Source organism: Canis lupus, chromosome 12, assembly GCF_003254725.2.
Source record: "Canis lupus dingo isolate Sandy chromosome 12, ASM325472v2, whole genome shotgun sequence".
Lineage (NCBI taxonomy): Eukaryota > Metazoa > Chordata > Mammalia > Carnivora > Canidae > Canis > Canis lupus.
In genome coordinates this window covers 41,032,951-41,053,862 of record NC_064254.1, presented here as the reverse complement: position 1 = coordinate 41,053,862, position 20,912 = coordinate 41,032,951, and the positions used below count along the sequence as shown (strand labels likewise).

At 38.8% G+C, this 20,912-nt stretch overlaps 2 protein-coding genes across 13 annotated transcripts in view; one reads left to right on the top strand and one right to left on the bottom strand.

The window, feature by feature from the left end:
- The window catches only part of LOC118350379 (uncharacterized), a 35,257-nt gene extending 31,285 nt beyond the window's left edge, over positions 1-3,972 (bottom strand). For 4 of the 11 annotated variants that reach the window (XR_007401248.1, XM_049092274.1, XM_049092275.1 and 1 more), the window contains exon 1: positions 3,662-3,972. Coding sequence is in view for 3 of the 11 variants with exons in the window: in XM_049092274.1 (XP_048948231.1) it covers positions 3,662-3,965 (304 nt within the window). In the remaining 8 variants the exon portion in view is untranslated. The remainder of the gene's footprint in view (positions 1-3,661) is intronic. The other 7 variants (XR_007401250.1, XR_007401254.1, XR_007401255.1 and 4 more) reach the window with 6 other exon arrangements.
- Positions 3,973-4,067: 95 nt separating this feature from the next.
- Positions 4,068-20,912, top strand: part of ELOVL4 (ELOVL fatty acid elongase 4) — a 31,464-nt gene continuing 14,619 nt past the window's right edge. The window contains exon 1 of one of the 2 annotated variants that reach the window (XM_025444506.3): positions 4,068-4,480. In XM_025444506.3, the coding sequence (XP_025300291.1) occupies positions 4,381-4,480 (100 nt within the window). In that variant the 5' untranslated portion in view covers positions 4,068-4,380. Of the gene's footprint in view, positions 4,481-4,651; positions 4,800-20,912 lie in introns of those variants that run through there. The other variant, XM_025444507.2, reaches the window with a different exon arrangement.

The window sequence follows — 20,912 nt, the reverse complement described above, 5'->3', positions numbered from 1 at the left end:
CTTGGGAGCACTTCCAGCATCACTTTTCTAAAAAAGTGACACATTTCTATAGGTCCCACGGTGTTATTCAAGGTTTACAGTATTGCATTAACCATGATAAAAGGGAAGTGAGAGCCACCAGAGATAACTTTTAACTGTCATTTGCTATTTGCTGGAGAGGCAAACTCTTCACACAGAGATGATTAGTATCACACAGTATTTTAAGTGGTTACTGGAAACACCTGAGCTCACCGCAGTAGCAACAGGAAGGAGCTATGAAATTATTCCAGTAGTACAGTATGTACTAGTTAATTTCATGCAATTATGACTTAATATTATATCTTTACATTTGTTTACAACTGTGAATAGTGCCATGTATGGTCTATAAATGTGTGGGTGAGTTTTGATAAGTTTTAACTTTTTATAATAGATTTGCATATATTTTATGATAAAATAGATTATATAGAATATATTTTATGATAAAATAGATTATATAGAATCTATTTTATGTATTCATGACATATCTTTTATTCTTTTAGATATTTCTAGACTATGTGGTTCATCTGAGAATTTTTTGAAATTGTTGCAAATCTCCAAAACAATTTTAAATATATTTATGGGAAAAAAATCCATGTGTAAGTTGGACCCATATAGTTCAAACTTATGGAAGTTTGAACCCACATAAAAGCTGTATTTTCAGTACGAGATTTCAGTACTTATGGAAGTTTGAACTATAAGTGTTGTTCAAGGTCAACTGTTTTACTAATGATTTTCTCCATTTTCTATATTACCTAAAATTTACTTCTGTAAGATATAAAGTCTTTCTACAATTCATCAAACTATTTGCTCTCACTTATGATTCAACAGATTCTCAGATTCACTTTTTTTTGAAAGCATAGGTTTCTGACACTATTGACAATATGGAAAGGCAGAAACACAAGGGAAAAAAATGGATAGCTTGATTTACATTGTTAACTCTGTATGAACTGAGAAGTGTTAAAATATTCTGCTATTTTATATAAAATCAATTTTTGTTACAATAATATCCTCTCTCAGTTTGTATAGATAACTATATCTTAGTTGTATTTAATCCACAACAAAAAACTCTAATCCTCAAAATTTTGCAGATACTATGGATATATATATATATATATATATATATATATATTTAAGATTTATTTATTTATTTATTCATGAGAGACACAGACTGAGAGAGAGAGAGAGAGAGAGGCAGAGATACAGGCAGAGGGAGAAGCAGGCTCCCGATGTGGGACTCGATCCTGCATCCCAGGATCATGACCTGAGCTGAAGGCAGGCGCCCAACTGCAGAGCCACCCAGGCGTCCTGGATGTTTATACTTGATTTTGTTTTGTCATGATGCCACCAATATCTTGGTTAGATGGCTGCCACTCAAGGTGAGTAAATATGCACATCTCCTTCCCTTTGTACAGATTAGGTAGGCTTTGGTTTGGTCAGCCATTAGTATTTGTAAACCACCTGTGAATTGATTTTGTACTAGACTGTTAGACTGTATGCTGAGTAATAGAGCTCCTGGGTGGATAAGTTCTAGGGTTCTTCTTGGTATATATTTAGACAGCTCAAAAATGCAAATAAACATACTACTCTTCCAGGTAGTGTGGACAAAAGGTTCAGTGCCATCCCTGACTTAAGATTTGTCATTACTTGACTAGGATTTTCTTATATGTGACAGGCGCCCCCTAGTGAATAAAGGGACTTAAGTTGGCCTCTATTACAAAACGCTAGAAAAATATCTGAAGCTAGTTTAACTAAAGTTCACACTGCATTATACAAGTAAAAGAGAGAGGAAAACAAACCATAATAGACTCTTAACTATACAGAATAAACCGAGGGGAGGTGGGCGGAGGATGGGCTAAATGAGTAATGGGTATTAAGGAGCACACTTGTGATGAGCAGTGAGTGTTATACATAAGTGATGAACCACTAAATTCTACACCTGAAACCAATTTTACTATATATGTTAACTAACTAGAATTTAAATAAAAACTTGGGAAAAAAGATGCCAATTTTTGTGCATGTGAATACAGATGAGAGCGGGGATCTGTTCTCCATAAAAAGCATCCAGGATTTCATAACACAAAAGTAGTAATCAGTTTTCTAGATGAAGATCAAGCTAATCTGAACTTTGCTAGGTCATCAAGGTACAGGAGTAGATCACTGATCTTTACTCTCCAGGTATTACAACTTGAATTGATTTTTATAAAATGTATTTTAAATATAGATATCTATATATCTATACCTATATATGTCTTCTGAAATAAGTATGATACACATAACTTGGGGTCGAGATTTGAGAAACCATAATTTCAATCCAAAAACTTTAATCTGGTAAATATATTTGATAAATTACATTTTTTAGGTTAATTTCAGGAATAGAGCATTAAAGAAGACAGGTTGCTTGATAAAATCAATTACATTTAATAACCTTTTCTCTTCCTAACGCTTCTGTCACTTACAATAGTTTTTAAGTTCTGAAATAAATATGCTATAATTTTGACATCGTCATACATATTAATTATTATAAGTAAAATAATATATAATAAAATAAATAGCATTGGGTTAGGTCCTGAACAAAGAACCAAAAATAATTCTTACTCTCTAGATGTTTCCAATATAAAATAAAATCAGAGTATATAACCAAGTCAACTGGAAAACAAATAAATATGATAAAAAAAAACAGTATTCACATTTTAACAGTGTCAAAGGGAAGAAGCAATCACACACCTACTTGATTCAGTGGCCTTCAAATGGAGCATCCTAAACCAACAATCAGAGGAAAGGTTAAACAAAAAGTAGGTGATGTGTTTAAATAACAAGTAGGTAAGAAGTTTATTGGATCACTCTCAAAGGTCCTGTTTGATGTCAGAAACTATCAAGAACAGTATGTAATGTGTATTTGCAGCACTCCAGGGGTTCACTTTTCAGGGGGTAGATTAGCCAGCCTGTTGCCTCCCACCTTATCATCTAAACATTTTTTAAAAATATTTTATTTATCCATTCATTCATTCATGAGAGACACACACACAGGGAGAGAGGCAGAGAACAGGCAGAGGGAGAAGCAGGCTCCATGCAGGGAGCCCGACGTGGGACTCGATCCCAGGTTCCCAGGATCACACCCAGGGCCGAAGGCGGCGCTAAACCTCTGAGCTACCAGGGCTGCTCCTAAACATTTTTTTTTTAAATTAAAAAAAATATGTTTTCCTATTTCACCTAGATTGCCCTTTGCCTTCTGGGCAATTATCCTTTTACATTCACCTGAACTCCTCCAGGTCCAAGAGGACTTCTCCAACTGTAAGTCCCCTCTTCATCCTCCCTCTTCTCTGAAGCTGTAAGGACCTTAATTTAACACAATTCTATTGCTTTGATGGTTCCACGTATATTCAAAGAGCTTACAAAGCACATGCAAGCAAAGCATTCATTCGAATTATTTGCAACCTGGTTAACGAGTAGACCCCAAAGTCCATTCTCCACCACTGCAGCTTGGAAGACAGTATCACTTGACTAACTTAGAGGGATAACTTGAGCATTGCTCTTGTATGACAGGCATGTGCTGGTGGAGGTGAAAAAAAAAAAAACAAAAAAAAAACAGAACCCCAAGGAAATAGAAGGGAATGACAGGTAGGGACCAAAGCGCCTCGCCTACCTCCTCCTTGCCCACAAAACGCCCATTCTTCCCCGTCCTGTTTTCCTAAGATGTAAGAGGGCGGAGGCCAGGTCACCCGTGGGCAGGCGGCATACTCCTCCGCAGCGGCGTCGTACCCTCCCGCTGAGGATCGAGACCGAGCAGGAGACTGGCGGAGACCTCCGGGGGGGAGGGGGGCGGTTAGAGACCCGAGAGGGCCAGGTGCCTCGCTCCCGCGCGACCCGAGGGAAGGGTGGGAGACGAGAGGTGCGGGACGGCGCGCGCCTGCGCGGACCCGGCTCTCGCGGTCCCACGGCGGCCGCATCCCTGCGCAAGAGTCCCAGCGCGCGGGCGGGGGGAGGGGCGCCGGCCCCGCCGCCTCGCGCGCGCCCACGTGACTCGGGCCGAGGAGATTGGAGCGGCGGCGGCGCGCGGCGGCAGACTGGTGCAGCGCCGGGCGCTCACGGCGACGTCTCCTCCTCCTCCTCGGTCTCATAGGAGCCTGGACGGCACCTTCTCCTCCGCCCGGCCGGTCGACGCGGCCGCCGCATCCCTGTCGCCGCGGCGCCCGGAGGAGGAGGAGGAGGAGGAGGAGGAGAAGACGCCCGCGGGGCCGCCGCCGTGAGAGGGGAGCCCGGCTGCCGCTCGCTCCGCCGGCCGTCGCCTCCGAGGTCCACCCTCCCGGGGTGTCTCCCTTTCTCCTCCCCGCGCTCTGCCGCCGGCGCCCGCTTCCCGCCGAGATGGGGCTCCTGGACTCGGAGCCGGGCAGTGTCCTCAACGTGGTGTCCACGGCGCTGAACGACACCGTGGAGTTCTACCGCTGGACCTGGTCCATCACAGGTAAAGCAGCTGGCGTCCCCGTCCCCGTCCCCGTCCCCGCCCCCGCCCGGCCGCGTAGTCCCGCGCTCCCTGCGGCTGTTGGGATGCTGCGGATCAGGGCAGACGCCGGGGCGCGGGGACCGCGGTCGGGCACTGGTTAATCGGATCCGAACGTTAAGGCCTCCCCCTCCCCCTCCCCCTCCCCCTCCTCCCCCCACCGACGCTCGCACGGTTTTCCTCTGAGCGTCCATCTCTCCTCAGCTCCTCGGATGCTGGAGCTGACATATCAGATGGAGCCGGTGCTGCTAAGAGCTCGGCGCAAGAACCACTCCGCCCTGCTGTACGCCCACATCTCCCGGTTTCATCTGACAGTTTTAACTGATGCACAGGATTGATTTGAACATTTAGTAATAGTCCATTTGGAGAGATGGTTGGGGGAAGGAGGAGGGCTCTAGTGGTAGCTGTGTTTTTGCTTCTTGGGCCTCCTGGTTGCTTTGACATAACCTGCTAACCTGCTAGGATTTTTGTCTGGCTCATCCATCTATACTGTAATTTGGAATAAAAAGTAAAAAAAAAAGCCATTGTTTGGCTTCTTGAACCTTGAAGAATGTCAGTTTCTGAGGCATTTTTCAACAGCAAATATGCTTGAGGTGATTGTCTGTAATGGCTGTGCGCAGTGCAGTGCAGTCAGGGGGAGGGGGCGGCTAAAATACCCGGGAAAGAAATAAGTCTTTAGGAAGGGGGTCTCTACAGCAGCACCTAGAGGTTGTCCCAACAGCCTACACATACACAGTTTTCTTAAATTAGCAAACTTTTCCTTTGAGCCGTTGGGGTTTATTTGACAGGGATCATCAATTGGTTGATTTATGCAGCTCCTCTAGCGGAAATAATTGTGCTATTATGTTATTTTTCCATTTGTCCATTTATTTTCTTAATTTGCTTCAGTTGCTCTTGGTTTTTTAAAGGATTTAAAAGATTTTTTTTTTTTTTGGAAATAAAATATTAGCCTAAAAGGATTTTAGAAATGATCTTATGATTTAAAATTATCTAGTCCTTTTGCAGTATTGCGCTGCATCCCAGTTAGTGGAAGAGATTAACGTTTCGTGTTGTGACTCTGCCTCCTTTCCCTAGAAATGAAGATATATTCATGTAGTTTTGTATTTTGTTAGTGTAAATGGGACAATGGTTACAACATGATTGCAATATGTGGGATACATTTTGTGGGGCAAAATGTGTGCTGGAATTATTTCTGTGTGAGATAAAATGATTCTTTGATGTTGATGCGTCTTTAACTTTAATAGGAATCTCAAGTTTGGCACTGAGAAATAAGCTATTTAATTGGCCATCGCAGTTGAAAATGGTTAAAAGACAGTTTTAAATGGAGTCTTTCCTTAAATCTTTCTTCTCTGCACACTGAAGTCATGCTATACCTGCAAAAACTGGAAAGAATGTACCCTTCCCTTCATCTCTGCGATTTTGGTTATTTAGACATTGCATCAGGGTTTCCCATTACACAATTGTGCAGGGCTGAACATCAGCTTTGGCAGATAATTGCACTTTGCATACTTCAGAGTTCAGACATTGTCAAGGTCCTCCAATCTCCATAGAGCCAGAGCCACACCCAAAAGTTCTCATTCCTGTCTATCATTCCCTTCCTATCGCAAAGCTTTCCTACCTCTGAGTGTCAGAAAGAAACTGAGCACAAACGTAGAATACACCTTTTTGTGTTGGTTAATTCCTTCCTAATGATGCTGGTGTAAAAAATACCATGAATGAAATAGAAAATTTTGTGCAGTTGCTTCATGTGAAAGCTTGCTGCTACCCTGTGAAGGGCATATAAAATAATATTTATTATAGGCTAAGCCTGAGAAAAGAGAGTAACCACTGGAGCACAGGTGACCTCTCACTAGCAAGTCAGAGGCAAGCTATTCACCCCTGCTGTGGCTATCCACTTACGAAACTTGAGACTGCTTCCTTGCTTTCTGTAATGAGCTACCTAGTGTAGGTAGAGGGTATTTCTTAAACCAACTTAGAGGCTTAGTGGGATATAGTTTGTTCTGCCTTGCTGCTATGAAGAGGAGTATTTTAGGATTCAGCCAGAATAGACCTGAACCCTGTGGTGTCTCATTTCTTTTCATCTGTATCCCATGCTCTCTTTGTTCCCTTTCTTTGACTTACTCACACTGCTCTGATTCCTCCAAGGATCTCCTCTTGCTATAATTTCACAAAAATCTGAGTGAATGAGTTTCAAAGTAGGAGAGTAGCTTATTAGATGAGGCTGAGTAAAAAGTTGATGAGTCAGATGTTTGGAAAGAGGGGGAAATAAAAATGGGTGGAGAGAAGGATGGTCTTGAGAAATCCTGGTGAGTATGGCGAAAGGATACAAATTATTCAAAGAGAGCAAGATATGAACTAGGCTCCATGCCCTCCCTTGACTGGCTCTTCCCCAGGTTGTAGTTCCATGCTTCTGCCTTTGTTTTACTGGTTCATTAACTATTTCTCCCTACTGAAGTTTCTACCTAAGTGTAAATGAGTATATCTACTTTGGACTGTCATAATAAGAATAGTTACAGAATTCTAGAGTATATTTGATGATTCAAGAGGTTTTTGCCCTCAGGTAGACAGTTTCTAGAAAAATACCATTTTGTGCTATTATATCAAATGGTGCTATCTAATAAAACATAAAGCAATATTCAAAGTAGTGTATAAAAAGCGGGCTTTTCAAAGGCACATCTCTAGCAAATATAGAATATAGCCCATAGAGTATTAACACAGAAAACGTTACTTTTACTGTAATTGTTAATACTTTATACATTGGTACTGAAACTTTGAAAAAGTTGTACTTTTAGGAAAACAAAAATAATTTTCTACTTCCCTATATTATATTTTTAGATGTTTTGAACAAGTAAGTTAATCTCGATTTATATTATAGGAAAGTTTAGACTGATGTAGAACTTTATACTAGTTGGGAGCACGGGAATAAGAACTCTGATGTCAATGTATTTTTTTCCTATTCTTTTACTTTATGAGTACATTAAAATTATTAGGACTGGGATCAGCTCAAAGTATATATGTAATCAAAGTTGTATGTAGATTTTTAAAACGTGAATCTTAATATTCTCCAATTTATAAATGCTCAAATTATCTATACTATCTGTTGTATTTCTTTATTTTAATAAATGCTTTTAAGTAGCCTTTTGTGTAAATGAATTTAGCATAGAAGCATCCTACAAAGCTAATAGCCAGCATGCCTACAGGAAAGCCAGATGGCTCCTGAGCCACTTATTTCTTTTTGACCACGTTTTTGTTTTTTAAAGATTTTATTTATTTATTTGACAGAGAGAGAGAGAGAAGGAGAGCCAGAGCACAGGCAGGGGGAGCAGCAGGAAGAAGGAGAAGCAGGTTCCCCACTAAACAGGGAGCCCAATGTGGGGCTCGATTCCAGGACCCTGAGATCATAACCTTAGCTGAAGGCAGACACTTAACCGACTGAGGCACCCAGGCTTCCCTTAACCACATGTTTTTTTTTGTTGTTGTTTTGTTTTTTACCACATGTGTTTAAACAGCCTATTGTTCATGAAGTATATACACACACATGCTCGGGGGGAGTTGGCATTGCTCTCTGTTTACAGATATAGTAGCCCATATTTTGATGCAAAATTTGTGTCTACTTGGGAATTGAACTTAGAGCATGGAAGGCCATCCTAGCTGGCCTTCTTAATTCACTTTGGAGAGGCAGAAGAGAGAAGGGGAGAGTAGTACAGGAGGAAGGAAGACTGCTGTAGGATGATGATAAAATTCGGAAGCAAGACTTATATAATCATATATTCTTTCCTCATCACTTACCATGTGTGGGAATAGTTCTGGGCTCTGGAGAGAGAATGAGGATATTTGGTCACTGCCCCCATGCAGCTTATGGAGTTATGGCTCTTCCGCCTTACTTTGTATCATGGTCTAAAGGCATGATCTGTGATCTGTCAGAATCAGGCATAGCTGGCGCATAGGGAAGTCAGAAAAGTCCTTCTTTACTATTCCTATCTTAACTTTTACCTGCACCACAGTCTTGAGTTAGAAGAATCTACAAGCTTTATTTTTAGAATATTTTAGCTATCACCATGTGGAGTTGATGGTTATATTGTCAGAGAGTGTTTGGATAGGTAGACTAAGGAGAAGGGCATCAAATACTAAAAATTCATGGAAACTGGGAATGTTTTTAAGAATCAGTGAGTCGTCCTGGCTTGCTGAAACTGGGGGCTTGTGGGAAGGGACATTAAACTCAGCTCAAATACCCTGGGGTAAAAGATCTGTCCCAGGGAGTGCTAGGTCCCAGAAGAGCATGTGTCTTACAATATATTTACATTAGTATTATTATTTGTTATAGTCAATGTATACTCTTTAATCTTTGTTATTGTCTAAAATATGTTTTGTTTGTTTGTTTAGCCTCTCCTGGAAACCTGGTTACCAGTTTTAATGTCTTTTCTCAAAAAGACATTCTAAAGTCTAGGCAGCTAATTAAAGACAAATAAGTGGAACATCACCAGCTCCTAACATGGCATCTCCCTTAGCTAATATTTTCAGTGAAATCCTAGGGTTATCCATCTCTCTCATAACCTCCCTCAAGCCTCTATGAGATCTATACCATTTTAGGGTTTTTTTGTTGTTGTTTGGTCAGTTCTTTTTTCTGATGGCTGACTCTTACACTTAAATGTCTCATGCTCTTGTCCATTCCCCAGCAGCCTCGTAGCAGAACATCCAATCACAGATGAAATTACAGGAGGGTAAAACCATGCAAATTCTAAAACTGGTGCTGGGACAGTTTTATGTAGTTAGATATTTTGGCTCAGGGAGACCATGTTTTAGGAATTAACATAGGTAATCAGACAGTGCCTATGTGAGCCACAAAAAAAAGTTGGTCATCCTTTTAAAATTAAAGTTGTTAGATTTTTTTTTCCTCAAGTCATATGCTAATGTCATTAGTGAGTAATTTAGTAACCTAAGTATTATTTTTGGATTTTTTGAGTCATTATTTCGAATTAGACGTAGAAGAACACAGAGAAGTGTTGTGTAACAGAATCTGTCTTTTCTCACTATAGATGGCTTTTTTTTTTTTTCCCCTTTTCATGATTTAGACATTTCTCCTTTTAAAAATCAAGGTGCTATAGTTGTATTTTCCCTCGGAATGAGAATGAATTGAAAACATTTTTAAGGCTCGTCAGGGTTTTGATTTTTAGAAAAGGGAGAGAACATGGCCTTTCAAAACCAAGTTTCCTAATTTCCTTTTTAACCTGGTCAGCCATTGTATACCTGCCCGTGGACCTGCAGCTCTAACCAACTTGGGTAACTCCCCCTTGAGTAAAACCTGCACATGTCTATCTTTGTGTTTCTTATCACACTGTTCCCTTTGCCTTCATTGCCCTTTCTCCTCCTTATGTCTCCAGAAGCCCTCCTTCACAAAGCCTTTCTTGGCCAGGGTGCCCTGGAGCAGTTCATTCCTTCATTTGATTCCATCAGTTTAGCAGTTGCTCGTGCACTTTCTTGTGCCATTCCTTCTGTAACTCTATCATCTTGGACTGTTTTAACTTTTATTATTATTTACTCTTTCACACTTTGTATTTTTCTCTGCAACACTAGAAGTGCCCTTGTATTTGTTGATTTGGTAGGTATCAAGAGATAACCCCCTTAATCTAGCATGATTTACAAATAGTGAAATATTTTGAATGCTAAGCACTAGTAGGGTTTGGTTCCATACTGAATTCTGGGAAGTTTTCTTTTTTTTAAATGATCTTTATCATGAGTTAGTGGTAAATTCAATTGATGTTGACTATATCTAATGAAGGAATCAAACCATTAAATCATTTATTAGCATAAAACAGTTACTTTCAAAAGATGTAAAATCAGATATAATTCTGTCTTCCAAGTATTGTGATGAGTGTGGAAGTGAGGAGGGCAGCATGGCGTAAAGAATGGGAAAGAACACTGGACTGGGAGTCATATGACCTAGGCTAGAGTCCTAGACTTTAGTCTCACTGATTAGCAGTGAGAGTTTGGGCAGGTCCCTTTGTTTTTCCAATCCTGACTTTTTCATCTGTAAATTGAAAGAGTTGAATTAGGTAATCTCTAAGGTTTCACTTGGCTTTAAATTCTGGATATATATGAAATTTTAAAAAATTCTTTAAATAGGTCATGCAACCTCAAATAAACATACAGTGGTCGGTAATTTAAAAACCTCACTGTGCAATAATTCCAACCTTTTCCAACAAACCTATTATTAGTGTTGCTAAGATAGTACATATAACAGATTCATATTTAATTCTTTTTACTCTCTTATCTGCCCCATAAGAAATAGGTACAGGAGTAGAATAACAGAGGGATGCAGTTATTTAAGTACCTGCTTTGACGTAGCACTGTGTGTTGCTATAACACTGTTACCTATTCAATTATCTGGGTATTTTTTGAATAACCAAGAGTTACCTATTTTGTCAAAAATAATAGCATTAACATTAAAAAAATTTGTGTTATATATATATATATTAGTCTGTTAAATTTATACAACTATATATTACATTTATTATGTAACATACAGCTTCTGAGGATGGCTTATTATGTAGTTTGGGGCAAGTGGTTTATGATTTTTTGGGTTTCATATTTCTACCTGTACCATGAGATAGTTGAAACTAGGTCATCTCTTATGGCCACTTTATTGAATCCTCATAATGTCTCCTAAAGTGGTAGCTTAAATAGTCTAAACTTAACCTTACTTTATATTTTTTTCTACAGAAAATGCAAAATTTTATCATATGTCATTGTAAAAGATTTTCAGTTTATAAGCATTTCTAAAATTTAGAAGTATGGCTTAAAATTCTTATAAAATTTCTACAAATAAATATGTCTTAGTGTAGGGGGAAAACTAAAGAAATTAAATAATTTTGGTGTAAGTATGTTCCTTAATCAAATGTTAATTTAAAAAATCTTGGTTTTGTCATATATTTTTATTCATGAAATATTGTCATTCTTAAATACTTCTCAATATATTTTATGATTACATTTTATTTAGAATATGTCTTGAAATTTGAAAGGGAAATACATTAATCTTTTTTTTTTAATTTTTTTTTATTTATTTATGATAGTCCCACAGAGAGAGAGAGAGAGAGAGAGGCAGAGACATAGGCAGAGGGAGAAGCAGGCTCCATGCACCGGGAGCCTGACGTGGGATTCGATCCCGGATCCCAGGATCGCGCCCTGGGCCAAAGGCAGGCGCCAAACCGCTGCGCCACCCAGGGATCCCGGGAAATACATTAATCTATTGAAGGAATCAGTTATTCCCTGTTAGGTGTAATCACAGAAAGGCATTTGTGATTTTCAGCAGGAGTAGTCAAAGGAGTAAGCTTTGTTTTCATTTTTATTTATCAGTTGAAAACTTAGGCACAGATATATATTGTTAGAGTTTCATACAGCTTTGTACACGCATGTCCATAAAGTATTATTCACAATAGCCAAGAGGTGGAAAATGTCCGTTTGTGAATGAATAGATAAAATGTAGTATATACATACAAAAGAATGTTAGTTAGCCTTAAAAAGGAAGGAAATTCTGACACATGCCACAACATGGATGAGCCTTGAAGACATTATACTAAGTGAAATAAGCTGGTCACAAAAAGCAAATATTGATGAATCCATTTATATAAGGTCTCTAAAGTAGTATAATTCATAGAAACAGTAAGTAGACTGTTGGTTACCAGGACCTGTGGGAAGGGGGAGATGGGGAGTTGTCCAATGGGTGTAGAGTTTCAGTTTTGCAAGATGAGAAAGTTCTGGAGATTGGTTGTACAACAGTGTGGACATACTTAATATCATTGAACTATACACTTAAAAATGGTTAAGTGTGTTTTATGTTATGTCTTTTTTACGATAATTTTTTAAACATTTCATAGGACATTAATATAGTACCTCTTCATGGTGTTTCTTCAGTGTTCAGTGGTAAAACAATTGATTATATGAGTAAAGGAAAAACTCATTCAAAATGGAGTTGCGGAGGCATCTGGCTAGCTCAGTCAGAAGAGCATCCAACTCTTGATCTTGGAATATGAGTTTGAGCCCCACGTTGGGAATAGAGATTACTTAAACATAAATAAATAAATATTTTAAAAATGGGGTTGAGAACTTCTGAAGGGGGACCTCTCAGGCATGTACCAGCCTACTTTATACACTCTAACCTACAGGAAAAGGCTTACTTTAACACCCCAGCTGAAGGAAGATTTTTTTCTTTGCCCAGCAGCAACCCAGCCAGTGAGAAGTTGCCACAAACCTGAACTCTCACCCTCTTCCAATGGATCATCCTAAACAACACCGCCCAACTTATTATTTTTTTTCCTCTGTTAAAAGGATGCCCTCCTCCTTTGTTCTCAGGGCTTGTCTATGGTTGACTGTGGTTTACGTGTCCAAAATTGTAATTCCTCTGCTGTCCTCACATAAACTCATTTTACTGGTAAACTAACTGGCTATTTTATTTTTCTTGACAATTTTTTAATTATTATTTTTTTTTAGCTTACAGTAAAATAGCTTTATAAAGACAATGAATAGCTGTTACCTAGGAAAGTGCCCAGTGCTAGAAAGTAGCAAATAGCAAGGAAGACAAACTTACCTTTATTTTTTGTTTTTTGTTTTTTGTTTTTTTCTTTACAATTTTATCAAGAACTTCCCAACCCTCAAAGATAGGCCTGGCAGGCATCGTTATTTTCATATCTTTAGAAGTCTCTGAGAGTCATAGAAGTTAAGTTATTTGTGGATGAACACTGTAGTGGGAATGGGCTTAACAGGTTGTTTTGTCTCTTAGCCCAGTGCTCTTGTCTCATCACACTAGCCAAGCAGGAAAGCAATAATCAATCCTCTGACCTATATATTTTCTCTTTACTGCTATCTTATCTATATAGTATCACTACTTAGAATATTAAAAATCTGAACAAAGCTGTAATACCACCAAAGGTAATCTGAAATGCTCAAAGGTACTATAAGTGCTGCTGTATGAGATGAAACTAAAAAGTGACATTTATTTTCATAAATTTATATATTTAAATTATATATATGAATATACATATGTAAAAAATGGTAGCCTGAGAAGATGAAGTTGACTTCTATATGGTGGAGTGGCTAGGACAAATAAATTATGTTCAAAGAGAATTACGGAAATGTTTGCCAGATTTCACAGTGTAAGAAAACTGAAACAACTGGTAATTAGTGAAATGGAATAAATTCAGGACCAATAGTATTTTACTCATTGGATACTCAGCTTGTAGAATGTTAGCAAGAGAATATTAGGTCACAGTTCCCGTTTTAAAACACATATACATGCTCCAATGGTATCTTGTCTTTTTTTTTTTTTTTTGCCGAAAGTAAACATAATTTCAGTTTTCTTAAATCTGTAAGATCATTAGTGGCACTAAGGGTGGGATATTTGGGCTTTGAACTAACTCCCAGGTTAGCACAGGGAGGAAGTTTTATGACTGCATTTTCTGAGAAGTCAAAATGTGAAAATGAGGTAAGAAAGAAACTGTTTATCTGCAGTTTACCTTGCCTGCCAGGATGTAAGGCATCATTCTCTTATATCAAATACATATATATATATGATGAAATATTCATAAAATTGTGTTCATAGGGAAAAGGAAGACAGTGGCAAAAAGTGGGGGGATTTGAGGCAATAAGTCTGGGGGGAAAATACACAAGTGACTCTTGAATAATGCAGGGGTTAAGGGATACCAATCCTCTGCACAGTCAAAAATCCACATATAACCTTTGACTCCCCCACAAATTTAACTGCTAATAGCCTACTCTTGACCAGAAACCTTACCATAATATAAACAATTAATGTACTTTGCTATATGTATTATATACTGTGTTCCTAATGATAAAGCTCGAGAAAAATGTTATTAAGAAGATCATAAGGAAAATGCATTTACAGTATTGTATTCATTGAAAAAAAGTCAAGAATTTAAGTTGCCCCATGTGGTTTAAACCCACATTAAGGGTTAAATAAATAAATAAATAAATATCCTTTTTTTTTAACGATGGATATGGATATCATCTGCACATTGTAAAACTCACTTCTGTTTATTGAGCTTCTAGTACAGGACTCTTTTGGACTATGAAATGCTGTAGTATGCATTTTGTACACCGTATTTAATGTTCATAGTATCCCCATAAGGTAAGTATTATTTAATCATTCTGTGCTGCAGAAATAGGCTTTAAACTATACAGCTGGAAAGTAACGGAGCTGGAACCTAATCAAGATCTTTCACCTTCCCACATCAATGACCTTTTCCTAAGACAGGCTTCCTGTTCATCAACAAATACTGTTTTACTGTCCAGTAATAATAGCAAACATTTATTGGATGCTTACTAAGTGTCAGATACTATGTCTAATTCTTCACATGTATTATCACATTTAATCCTCATACTCCTTTGGGCTGCATACTATTATTTCCTTTTTCCAAGCAAGTGAACTGACTTTTCTTGGATCTTTTCCATCTACTACTTGCCCTCCCAAATTAAACCTCAGAGTAATCAGTCTCCAGCTTGTAAGGCACACTGATTCACTCAGCTCATCTGTGTTACAGACAGTCCTTTCTCCTTTTCAGCTTCCGAGTCATCCCTATTTATGTATTCTCTGTGGGAAATTTTATTATTTCTCTCACTTTCTACCTTTATCATGATCTCTGTTCAGGCAGACTTGGAACTTAAATTCTTCTTTCCTTTTTTTCTGTTTTTGAACTCCTCCATCCATTCTTTCAGGCACTTAGGTGACTGTGTAATCCCACTGAGTTACATAAAACCTCTTTGCCCTCTTGTTCCAAATGCTTTCAGGCCATTTGCCCCCCTCACCCTCTCAGACACTGCAACATACCTTGCCTTGCTGGTGAAGACCTCATTCCCTCCTGTCTGCCCATCGTATACTGACCTCTTGGTTATTTTTTAGCCCAGCCTCTGCCTGGTCCACCTCCTCAAGGGCTGTCCTGTCCTTACATTCATCCAGGCACTCTTTCCAGCTAAAACTGTCATCCTCTTTCCTTTTTTTTTTTTTTTTCATTTTTTTTCATCTTTTTTTTTTCATCCTCTTTCCTAAGGACATAGAGGAGGTTAAAGCAGAAATTTTCCGATCATCACCCTGACTCAGTAGGAACTGATTGGAGTCTCATTCATCCACCGTCCTCAGAATCTGTGCTTTAGTCCTAGAGTATATCTCAGATCATTACCTGTCCATTGTATCCAGTTGTGTGATGACCCTTTCTCCTTTACTTCTACCTTTTTCACCTCACTGATACCCAAGATCTTACGTGGGGTGGAGCATATATCATGCATTTTAAACTAGAACCTAGAAGAGGCGTTATGGTGGTTATTTGGTTTATCCCTGTCATAGAAAATTCTTCTCAAACTCTGCTTGACAACAGTTACCTACATTTTTCATTAAAAATTTAGCAACAAATGTCTGATGGCCTTGTATACTAGACATTGTTTTAGAGATACATCACGGAAAAAGGACTGTGGCCCTCGCCCTCATGACCTTTATAATAAATGGAGGAAGACATTGATCACCTCCTTAAAAAAAACTTCAGCTTCCTTTTGGTGGGCCTCTAGTGTAAAATGTGACATTTGTTTTTTTTTGTGTGTGTTTGTGTAGTCAGTAAAGGGAAATGGATTTTTAACAATATCACTTGTATATTAGTGCTTAGTAGAGAGGTTTAAAAACATGATGTTGGTTTGCAGCTGTTGGTTCTAAAAATAGTAAAGAAGGATGAATAGTTCTGGATAATAATATATAGGACATACATCTTGATGTCTTAAATATACTTCGGAAGCTACTCACTATTTCTAGTTGGTTGTTAGGCATGTGTTTTTCTTTTGTTTATGGCAGGTTAAATACATGTAGATATTGTTAAAAGAAAAAAAGGTTATTCATTCAGGTAGACTCTAGGAACAAATAAAACAAACTTTTATGACTGGATTATGTATTATACAAAATAGGCTTACATTTATGAGTAGACTAGAGCAGTTCTTAGATTTTAATGTGTAAATCACAGGGAATATTACTAAAACACAGATTCTGGCTTTGTAGGTCTGGAGTAAGGCCTGAGGTTCTGCATTTCTAGTAAGCTTCCAAGAGATACTTTTCTGCTATTGTACCACACTTTGAATAGTAAGGGAATTGAGGATTCCTAATTTCTTTGATAATCTGCTGCTATATTACTAATATGGAAAAAGAATTAAAAATGTTCTTTTTTAAATTTATTTATGAGAGACACACAGAGAGCGAGGCAGAGACATAGGCAGAGGGAGAAGCAGGCTCCATACAGGGAGCCCGATGTGGGACTCGATCCCAGATCCAGGGATCACGCCCTGAGCCAAAGGCAGACATTCAGTGCTGAGCCACCCAGGTATCCTGAATTAAAAATGTTCTTAAGCTATTGATTTAAAAATATATTTAAGAAAGCCATACAATGGCATGTATTTCTATAGAACATTTAGTTGTTTTTTACCCCAACAGGGATTTTGTATATCTTTTAGAACTATTAGCTCTTGCTCACTTTACCTTTAATCAAAAGGGCAGTTGAAAAATGTCTCCAATGTCTATTCTCACAATAGCAGTAGCCTTAATAACATTTATTTTTCTAGAAACTTTGTGGCCTTTATTTGGTGGTCTGCTAGTCCTTAGCCATTAGCTGGGTATATCTACTCTTGTAAGCCTTTGTGGCGATAGAAATAGCAGTACTGCCCCTGCCTAGTCTGTGTGGAACACACTTAAGCAGACTAAAAGGACAGTGGAATGGTATGATAGAGGCAATCAAAGTGTGCTTTAAAGGTTTCAAGAGAGATATATATTTAATATTTGTAAGTACAAAGAAAGAGTTAATGTTGGAGGGGCTTCTTACAGAGGGCTGTCAATTTGAGCCTCAAAGTAACTCTGTGGTTTGGATAATCTTATTATTACCCCCATTGCATAGGAGGAATTGTACTTCAAGAATTTCAGGTCCAAGTCATGGGGCTAGCATATGATGGATAGATCTGGAATCTGGTTATTCTGAATTCAAGCACTGTCCCCTGCCCCTATAGCACATTCCCTCTGTTCCATGTATCTTTTTTTTTTTTTAAGTTTATTTATTTATTTATTTATTTATTTATTTATTTATTTATGAATGAGAGACACACAGAGAGAGGCAGAGGCATAGACAGAGGAAGAAGCAGTCTCCATGGGACGCCTGGGTGGCTCAGTGGTTGAGCGTCTGCCTTTGGCTCAGGGCGTGATCCCCAGATCTGGGATCAAGTCCCACATCAGGCTCCCTGCATGGAGCCTGCTTCTCCTCTGCCTGTGTCTCTTCTCTCTCTGTGATTCTCATGAATAAATAAAATCTTAAAAAAAAAAAAACAAAAAAAAATAAACAAAAGAAACAGGCTCCATGCAAGAAGCCCGATGTGGGACTCAATCCTGGGACTCCAGGATCACGCCCTGACCAAAGGCAGATGCTTAACTACTAAGCCACCCAAGTGTCCCTGTATCTTCTAAAGTCATCACCCACCTAGGATTATTTACTGGTCACTCTCGTTAATTCTAGGAATTTGGATGTCTTAGAAATTCAAATTTTAACTGATTTTTCTTTTGGAAGATGATAGCTAGCTTAGACTATTTGGGGGAATAAAGCACATTCTAACTAGTAGACAACCTGAATTCTGAAAGTCTTTAAGAAAAGTCAGCCTTTCCAAAAAAAAAGGCCTACTAGAGATTTTTTTAAAAAGATTTATTTATTTTTTTTGAGGCAGAGAGAGGAGAGCATTAGTGGGGAGGAGGGGCAGAGGGAGAGGGAAACTTTAAGCAGTCTCCTTGCTGAACATGGAACCTGACACAGGGCCCAGTCTTAGAACCCCAGGATCATGACCTGAGCTGAAATCAAGAGTCAGATGCTCAACCAACTAAGCCAGCCAGGTGCTCCAACATATTAGAGATTTTTAAGGAAGTTCCTTTAATATACACAGTGATATTTCCTATAAGAATTAATTACAATTGTTTGTATATAAGTGGAGTTTTCTTTCTTTCTTTTTTTTTTAAGATTTTGTTTATTCATGAGAGACACACAGAGAGGCAGAGACATTGGCAGAGGGAGAAGCAGGATCCCTGAGGGGAACCTGATATGGAACTTGATCTCAGGACACTGGGATCACAATCTGAGCCAAAGGCAGATACTCAACCAATTGAGCCACCCAGGTGCCCCTAAGTAGAGGTTTCTAAAGGATTTGGATTATTTCAAAACTATTGGATTACAAATATTTTATTATTATTAAAATCTGTTTTACATGTTTTTGAAAAAAGAGGATTTAAAAAAATAGCCGAAGTAATTCAAAATTCAGATACAGATTTGTTATGTATTGTTCTCCTGAATACATTATAGAATGTGCTGTTTTCTCTGTATACAAAGTTTTTAAAAAATATTTATTTATTTGAGAGAGATATATATATATAATATAAGCAGAGAGGGAGGGAGACAGATTCCCCACTGAACAGGAAGCCTGCCATAGGGCTCAGTCCCAGGATGACCTGAGCAAAAGGTAGATGCCTAACTGACTGAGCCATTCGGGTGCCCCCTCAGTATGTAAGTTATAAAATGTTCTGTTTTCTCAGTTTAAACTCTTACACAATTAATTATTGATGGTACTTTTTCTTTATTTTGGTTCAACTCTTTTCTTGGAAAAGAGGATTTAGTGGTTTGATTATTTTCAATAATAATGACAGTGTCAACATTTATTGAGCTCTTATTGTGTGTCAGGGACCATACGTATAGCCATATCTTATTCCTCCTAGCAACCCTATTATTATTCATAAAGCCAAAGAGACTTATGTAACTCAGTGTATTTACCTAGTAAATGAGAGAGCTAGGATTCTAATGTTGGTAGACTGACTTAAGAGTCAATATTTGGAACCTAGATAACTTCTCCAGATCAGGAAGAAAAGACCTAGAAGACATCAAAGGTCTTGACTTTTAATGGGAGGGGCTCAGATTATTCTTTTTTTTTTTAAAGATTTTATTTATTTATTCATGAGAGACACAGAGAGAGAGGGAGAGAGAGGCAGAGAAACAGGCAGAGGGAGAAGCAGGCTCCCTGCAGGGAGCCCGACGTGGGACTCGATCCGGCACTCCGGGATCACGCCCTGGGCTGAAGGCAGGCGCGCAACCGCTGAGCCACCCAGGCATCCCAGATTATTCTTGACATAAGACACACCTGTGTGAAAATGGTGTGGATAGGGGATAGGGTACAGCAGAAGGAACAATTCTGTGGCATTTATGTGTGCTACAACTTTTACATTTAATCATCACACATCAAAACCCTGTGAAGTAGTTATTTCCTCATTGAAGAGAAAAGAACAGTTGATTCTCCATCTATAACTGTCAACTGCCTACCCCATCATTTTGAAAACATCATACTCTCTTGCTTTCCTCAACATTATTTTCTATTTTTCTTTGGTGTTTCACTTCCAGTTCTCCCACTCCTCCCTTAAGTGCTCTCCAGTATTTGATCCTTGTTCATTTTATTCTCTCATTCCACGTGCTCTTTGTGACTTCAAACTCCGATGTGCTTTTCATTGCCAATGACTCCTCCATGTGTCCACAATGCCGGTAGTTCTCTGCAGCTTCAGAGCCTACTGGATGCCTCCATCCAGGAATCCACAAGTACTTCAGACACAGGATGTTTAAAAATTCACCTGATCATCTCCTTCCAGATCTGTTCCTCTTCCTTTATGCTCTGTCCAGGATCATGACTTCACCATCTCTGCTGCCAGCCATGCCAGACATTTAGGAGTAATCCTGAACTTTTCTTTCACTCTTAACTCATATCCGTGTCAGTCACCAAATCTGTTGATTTTACTTTCATATCTCCCTGTCTTGGCCATCACCACTGCAGCCTTCTATATTCAGATTTCCATAATTTCTGCATTATAGTGGTGTCCAAGTCTGGCTGCCCACGAGAATCACCAGATGAATTTGAGATCACAGTCCTAGGCCCTATCCAGAGATTTTGATTCAGTAGATCTGGGGTGGAGCCTAAGAATCTACACTTTTAACAAGCAGATGGTCCTTTTGTGGGTGGCCCAGCAACATAGAGATGTTTGAGAACAGTGATCCAACTGGTTTCCCCACCTCTTGACATCTCCTCTTCCCCTTCAGTCCATCTCTCACTGCTTCTGCCATATCTTTTATAAGCTAAATGTGATCCCCTATTTTTAACCAATTAAACATCTCCCCATTATCTACCAAACAGATTCTAACTTTTTCAGCATAGTTTGTAAGACTCTCCCAGTTTGCCGGGTCCAGTATGACCTGTGAGTCTCTAGTCATTTCCTGCCATCTTCCTTTATAAATATCCTCTACCTCAGGCCTGCTTAGTTTCCAGAATAAGTGTATTATTCCTGCTT